The sequence below is a fragment of the Pleuronectes platessa genome, chromosome 8 (assembly GCF_947347685.1).
Source record: "Pleuronectes platessa chromosome 8, fPlePla1.1, whole genome shotgun sequence".
Classification (NCBI taxonomy): Eukaryota; Metazoa; Chordata; class Actinopteri; order Pleuronectiformes; family Pleuronectidae; genus Pleuronectes; species Pleuronectes platessa.
Window position 1 is genome coordinate 1,869,312 of NC_070633.1, and position 7,820 is coordinate 1,877,131.

The 7,820-nt window shown below is 41.8% G+C and overlaps 1 protein-coding gene across 1 annotated transcript; it reads left to right on the plus strand.

Moving 5' to 3' along the window:
• The first annotated feature begins 4,907 nt into the window (after nucleotides 1-4,907).
• Nucleotides 4,908-7,585, plus strand: rab33ba (RAB33B, member RAS oncogene family a). The gene is made up of 2 exons (XM_053428831.1): nucleotides 4,908-5,472; nucleotides 6,238-7,585. Exons 1-2 carry the CDS (start codon nucleotides 5,245-5,247, stop codon nucleotides 6,736-6,738), a joined length of 729 nt encoding a protein of 242 aa, XP_053284806.1. The 5' UTR covers nucleotides 4,908-5,244; the 3' UTR covers nucleotides 6,739-7,585.
• The last annotated feature ends 235 nt before the right edge of the window (nucleotides 7,586-7,820 follow it).

A 7,820-nucleotide genomic window follows, 5' to 3' on the forward strand; every position in this document is an offset into this window, starting at 1 on the left:
AATCAACTTAATTGACAGGAACCAGCTTTGAGAAAAATGTATTTTTGAGGCACATTAACTTTTTTGTTTGGTTCATGCAACATTCACTCAGATGGAGGTAACTGGATTCTTGACGTACACTGCAGCAAGCCATCAAGTGAAGACACTTTGTGTCCAGGTTTGGAGAGAAGTCATGTCAACCATCTTTATATACAGTCCTTGATCCTTATGAATACTGCTTCCTATCCTCAGTCACTCTCAGTCAAGCAATCAATCAAATTTTGTTTCAAAAGCCCATGTTCACAAGTCACAATTTGTCTCATCAGTCCTACTTAGGAGCAACATCTTCTGCACTTAACCCAAGAGTAACAAAAAACGACCAAAAAAGGAGACCACCACTGCTCTTTCACTCACTCTCACTCACTCTCCCTCACTCACTCACATGAAATGATATGACAGTATTGAGTAGAAGTAAAACAATAAGCCTCACTACCCCACTCTCCAAGAAATGTAGCTAACAACATATGAAAACAAGGAGTGAATTTGAGCCGTCATTTAAGACAGTTCGACAACTATTTCCTGGAAGCAACGTGAACCTGGTTTGTATCAAAGTGTCACAAAAAACAGGAACAATTATATTACTTTTAATATCTATATCTATGGATTTTTGGGAAACTAAAGCAATAAAAAGTATTTTACCACTGGAAGCAAGATACAAGAGCTTGTTTACAGAATAATGCGCCCCGTAATCTTACAAATGTCGCAACTCCAGCAGAAAGCTTTCACTCTTTAATGCTTGTTCTTTTGCTACTGGTCAGTATACAAATAACTCAAGAAGAAATATTGCAAACAACAGTGTGATTCATACCAGCAAACGTTGGTTTATCTAGTGTGCATATACGGCACATACTGTAACACAGCAGCAGTGGAAGACTGATACCATGTGACATGTGGTGCGTCAGCACACTCTTCATGGAGGGCTCTGACAGAGAAAGCAAGACAGAAGCAAAGATAGATCATGTGTGTGCACATGTGAAGGACTAGTCACCCCACCGGATGAAACCCCCCTGGTAGTTATGACGTGGGTAATCATTTACTAACATTTACTCTGACATCACACATCGTCAACAGAGTTTCCTTCAAGCTATGAAGGCGAAATTATCCCATCGACAGGATAGGAAAAACCTAATAATCTGGGTTTAAGAATGAAATGCTGGAAACAGGGTTGTCCTTTGAATTCCTTTGATGGATTGTCGACTCTATCTTCTTAACTACTGCACCCCAGTAACTTTAATCACATTTGGCAGGTTGGCCCCGATGGTTAATCATATGGTTAACATACTTAAGCCCACATGTATGGGGCAGAGTGTGCATACAGTATATTTAGCTGACCCAACCTGAACCAGATAACAGTTCAAATGTATTTGTCCCTGGTTTTGCTTGCTCCCATGTTTTCCAATGTGTATTTTTGTTTTTTATCCATTGATTGAAAAGCACACTGTCTCTTCAAAGACAATTCTGGATACCAGAATAGAGATATATACCTGCACCTATGTGCAGGTATACACAAATGCTTGGTGCCTGGTGACTTGTGTCTCTGTTCCTATTTGTCCTTGATCCAATATAGCCTTTGACTTTGTTTAATGTTGTAATTCCTTATTATCAGGCTCAGCATTAAGTCGTTAAAGACTCTGCAGCTTGTCCAAAATGATGCAGCAAGTGTCCTGACAAGATTCAGGAAAAACTACTTAAATTATCCTGTATAAGCTTCACTACACTGGCTTCCGGTTAAATCTAGAATGGAATTTAAAATTCTCCTCCTCACCGTCAAGGCACCATTATACAGTATCTCAAAGAGCTGACAGTACATACGTAATCAACCCACTAGAGCACTGCGCTCCCAGAATTCAGGCTTAGTTGTCGTCCCTAAAGTCTATAAAAGCAGAGTAGGAGCCGGAGCTTTCAGCTATCAAGGTCCTCTCCTGTGGAATCATCTCCCACTTTCAGTTCGGGAAGCAGACACCATCTGTACGTTTAACAGTAGACTTAAAACCTTCCTAAAAGCTTATAGTGAGAGCCGGTCCAGGCTTCTCTTAGACCTGCTCTTAGTTATGCTGCTATAGGTCTAGAATGGTGGGGGACACATGACACACGGAGCTTCTCTTCCCAGCTACTCCTACCCTTCTCCATCCTTATCAAATCAAAGAAATTAATATCTCATCAATACATGTTACTGTCTCAACTTCTTCCCCGGAGAGGGCCGTTGCTGAGGCCACATCGTGGATTATGATGGTGGATTGCGAATCAGCAACTGATCGTAATGGTGGATTCTGTATCGTGCCGGCGATACACTACATATAGAGACTGTCTCACTTTACCCTACAGCATTTCTCTCACTTTATCCCACAGCCACCATTTTAGAAAAACAACATCTCTTAGCAATTCAGGCTAATCTTCAGCTAGCATCAATCACATGGTTTTATATGTTGGAAGTTCATCAACATGTATGATATAAGTTTTTCTTCCTGAATGCAAAAAACACATTTTTGTGAAAAAATATACTTCAGCAGCACCAGCACCAATTTCTCCTTTATGGAAAGGGGGGGATGGGAGGGGCTTGACAACATAATGGTCAGATATAGATACAGGGGGTGTCTCACATTACCTGATGTCTCACATTACCCCGCTCTCCCCTACACTTATTTGAACATGATTTCCAAAGAGTGTACATTATTCTTTCATCTCTTCTGTGCGGATATGAAAGAAATCACAAACCTTTTCAACAAAGCTCTCATTGTCAAACAGGAGCGTGTTGGCTGCATACTATATTGTGTTGTGCATGCTGCAAAGCCTACTCAAACAAGGTCGTTCTACAAAGTTGATGTCAGCTCAAAAGCTAAACACTTTGCCCATCAGGTTAAAAGGATGAAGGCTACAATTTTTAAGTCTCGATTTAGTTTGGACCAAAGCAGAGATTGATCAACAAAAAGCAACGGAGAGAAGGCAATGGAGGCAGAGAGCAGGCTGGGTGGTAGAAATCCAAGGGATGGCACAAGTGCTGACCCTTACCCTTGGTAGAGCTGCCGCCCAAACAAGGCAGGGCCTTAACCTGCACAGGCCCAGGTTGGATTATGACCGGTGACCATGTAAGCATGTCCTCCCCCACTCTGTTGGTTATTTTTTTTAATGATTCTGTTGAGCCACAATTCAAAAGCAATGTCTGATTTTCATTAGCTAATTTTCAGTAATTTGTATTTATTATTACTTTTGTCAGTTTCAAAATATTTCAGTGACCATTGTGTGTTTTTCTTTCTTTAAGGGGAAGTTACCAACAATTTTGTCCATGTGTGTACACTACGTTCCTGTAGAAATTCACACAGCTGATTGGCTATAACCTTCTGAGGATTTTAGACAGGAAGGGGAGATTAGATATTGGTCTGTAGTTGGCTAAAACCTCTGGGGCTAGGGTGGATTTTTTTAGAAGGAATTTTGATAACAGCTGGTTTAAAGGACAGTGGTACATATCCTGATGATAATGAGAGATTGATTGTGCTCAGTAACATACTATCAATTAGGGGCAGAGTTTCTTTAAGTTATTTGGTAGGAATGGGATCTAAGATACAAGTTGTCGGTTTATGAGAGTTTATTGGTCAGCTGATCAAGGATGATCAGAGAGAAGCTGTCTAAATAATTGTTTCAGCTGTGTCTGAGATTTCTGTGCTTGATGTTGTATTAATGTCAACTGAGGCTGAGGGCCGGAGATGGTCAATTTAATTTTGAATAGTTTGAATTTCCTAAGATATTGTTATTCAGGGATGGAGGGATACTGGGTTCGATGGAGCTCTCACTCTGTCAGACTAGCTAAAGTGCTAAAGAGAAACCTTGGGTTGTTTTTATTTACTTTAATTAGTGTGGTGTAGTAGTGAGCTCTTGCTTCTTGGAGGGCCTTCTTATATGCTTGAACACTATCTTTCCAGGTTAGGTGATTTTCAACACAGTTGTTTGAGCGCAACATCCTTTCTATTTTTCTTGACGCTTGTTTTAATTCTTGTGTGTTGGAATTTTACCACTGTACATCTATGTTGACCTTTCATATCATTAAATATTTACACCGCTCAGGTCATTTGGGAAAGATTTAGCTAGTGTTCCCAGATTCAACACCAATGAATGAAGCAATGTAAATAAAGTCACCCTCCTTTGCCTTACCTAGTCACCACAAAGATTGTTGTTTATGGTGGCTTTGTGTATATGGACGTCTTATTTAGGAGAGTGGGGTCCATTGTCTAATAATGAAAACATCATTGCTTGGACCCATATGGGCAGCCGAATATATTTATGGTTGGATTTACCAACAAAAAGAAAGTGTCAATTGAAGTTTCCTTCTCTCGTTTTTACTTGTGTCCTCAGCAATTACGTGGAAGTACAATCAAATAATATTGATACAAACGGGAAGGAGTAGAGAAAGTGCCCAGGAGCTTTGTCAGGTGTGTAAATAAAATTATTTTGTAACTAAATGGAAATCCCTCTTTTTGTCAGCTGTATCAGGCTGTGCTGCTTCAATCTTACCATACTTTTAAAAACGGGCATGGGCATGAAATCAGGTCAACTGCTTTACTACTATATACTGCTGGGTGGCATGGTCTATGATAATATACCTTATTTTATTAGTTGATTTATACATTTGTAAAATCGGAATCTGCAAAGTAATTTAAACTTAAATAATCCATAAGTGCAGATGAGCAAAAGCCGTACTGTTTGCCTGAGGTGAAGTGGAAGTAGAGAACGACATAACATGACGTGGAAACGCTCAGCTACGTTCAATTGCCGTTAGTTCTGTTATTTGACCATCAAGTGTCACTCCTCAACAGGCAGAGCGCCGCATGTGAGGGTTCCCACAAACACCTGAAATCAGAGGCGAGCAGTGTTAACATTTGAAGTAAGGCGCTGGTCATACGGTGTTAGTGGTGTTTGGCCACTGATAGTTAAGGTTACTATAGATAGTTTGTTAACCACCCGAGCGCTGATTTCAACGGAGTTCGGCTTTCCCACAGCACTATGAACATTCTCGCGAGAAGAGACTTCCCAGACAACCCAGTACGTGGCTTGACAGCTGTGTGCTGGGAGTGTTTGGTTTGGTTTGTCTGTTGGCAGGTTTGGACCATAGACTGTATATTGTTGATACCTGTGTGTACCTGGACGTCGAATAACAACCGTGAATCCGCTACACGTCTTTGAATCGTGTCACGTCCACTCTGTCGGCCTGGTATGGCGGAGAGAGGGCCGTCGGTTGAATTCTCCGGCTCTCTGACGAGCTCCATTCTTCCTCCGCCGAGGACTCGCATCTTCAAAATCATTGTGATCGGGGACTCGGGGGTCGGAAAGACGTGCCTCACCTATCGCTTCTGTGCAGGCAAGTTCCCCGAGAAGACTGAGGCCACGATCGGGGTTGACTTCAGGGAGAGACTGGACGAGATTGATGGCGAAAAAATCAAGGTGTGCAAAACACAACTCTCTAAAACCTGTGCGTGCGTGCTGCGGTGCGCCTGTACTTGTATCATCTAGTTTGGATGGTAAAAGATAGGCTAAGGGGCTAGGGAATGAGTAGCCTCACTTAAATAGAAGTACAAGCGTGCGTGTGTGCTCGTGCTGGATACATTCATTTTAGGAATGCATTACTTACCCCTTATTTGGAAATGTTAGTTTTAGTTTAGTAAATGTAGATAATTTGAATAGAAGTGGTTGTGCTTTCTGTAATCTGAATTTCATTGAAATAGGTTTAAAAAACAACAAAAAGCAGAGGTGTGTTGTGTATCTCACTGATGTATTTGTGATTGTTTTAGGCCAACAGTGGAGCTCTAGCACAGGGTGTGGTGGCTCTCTGGCCTGCTTGTGTGTGTTTTGTATTTTTGTCTCCTTCTCTAGGCCTTCCCTAGGCCGGTCTGCTTACTGAGGCTGACAGGGATCACCTGGGCCCAATGCACCCAGCTACTATAAAAACTGACACTTCTGACCTCCTGAAAGCTCTACCCCACATGTGTATATGTTTTCTTTCTTTTCTAGTCTTCTTCCACATCGTATGCAAAACTGATACCACAGAGTTTCACGGCTGGTTACCTCTGATGGGTTAATTTTATTAGCCATAACTTTTAAGCAAGATATGACAAGAGAATTAAGATGCATCAGGCTTTGACACACACACAACCCCTGCTAGTTTGGGTATTCTAATGGGATTTTATGTCTCTTTATTGTCCTCTACAGATCCAGCTGTGGGACACTGCAGGCCAAGAGCGCTTCAGGAAGTCCATGGTGCAGCACTACTACCGCAATGTGCATGCTGTTGTCTTTGTCTATGATGTCACCAACGCTGCTAGCTTCCGCAGCCTCCCTGCGTGGATTGAGGAGTGCAAGCAGCACGCTCTGGGCACAGAGGTACCCAGGATCTTAGTTGGAAACAAGTGCGACCTCCAAGACTCCATCCAAGTGAGCACAGATGTGGCGCAACAGTTTGCAGATTCCCATTCCATGCCCCTATTTGAGACATCTGCAAAAAGCCCAAACAGACAGGGAGAAGGAAGCTATGGCAGTGGAAACAGTGACCACGTTGAGGCTATTTTTATGACGGTGGCCCACAAACTCAAGTCTCAAAAGCCTCTAGTGCTGAGCCAGCCCCCTGGGGGATCAGGAGGCCCCATCAGCCTGAGTAGGGGGATGAGTGATGGAGGAGATGTGGCCAGGAGCTGGGCCTGCAGCAGCTGCTGAAGAAGAAAAATGGAGGGAAAGAGTGGATCCTACAAAATGGCTGCAACAACTGAAACGATGTGTTAATTTGAAAACAATACATTTTTCATGTGCTTGCCTTGTGCTTGATATTACAAACGACTTTTAGTAGTTTAGCTGGGGGCAATGTGATTGCTGCAGTGTGATTGCTGCAATGTGGCAATGCGATTACCACGTTGGGATGTTGGTTGATGGAAATGATTGTGAACACAAAATCAGAACCTGAGTCAGTTATCCTGAGATAGTAATTGCCGAGCCTGCACTACTTAAGTTTCAAGTCAATAACTTTGTTTTGTTGAAGCAAAAAACAGTGGCATTTATATTTTTTGAGTGTGGGGGGGATAATATCAAACCGATCTTTAAGCTCTTCTGGGCCCAATGACGCAAACAACTATGATTGTTGTCCAGTCCAGATACAATCAGGATCGTCCCATGTAATGGGAATGTAAAGTGTGAAGAGCAGCTAATGAGAACTACTGGTGGGAATATAAAATTATTTTACTGACAAGTGACCTGAATATATAATTTGAATGTGGACAATACAATCCAATACATAACATCATGCAACCTGTGATGCAGTGTATGGCCTTAATCTGTGGCACTGCAGTAAGCACTGCGTCATATGGAAAGGAGTTGGGCCATGCCTTCTTTTTGTTGTATTGTAGACATATGATGATAGTCTTAAGACTGGCGACCTGGTGTACCCCCCCTCTCGGACAACAAAAGCTGGAATTGATTCCAGCTCCCCTGCGACCCTCAAAGTACAACAGTATAGATATCAGATGGTTGATAATCTTTAATTTTCATTAAAGGTACCCTGTTGAATTTTTTTTGTGAAATGTTTTTTAGTTTTTTAATTCTATGGTTAAATCCATTGCTTTTCATCATAACTGATTTATTGAATCCTCATAAACACATTGAATCAAGTCCCTTTAAAAAAATTGTACATCATTGATCAATGTGCACATGAAGAAAGTCGCTTTTATCAGATAACAGAGGGAAGCTGGATTCAGAGCTACAGTAAATCTGCTCTTTGTAGTGTTTAAACCCAGAACATAACTGTG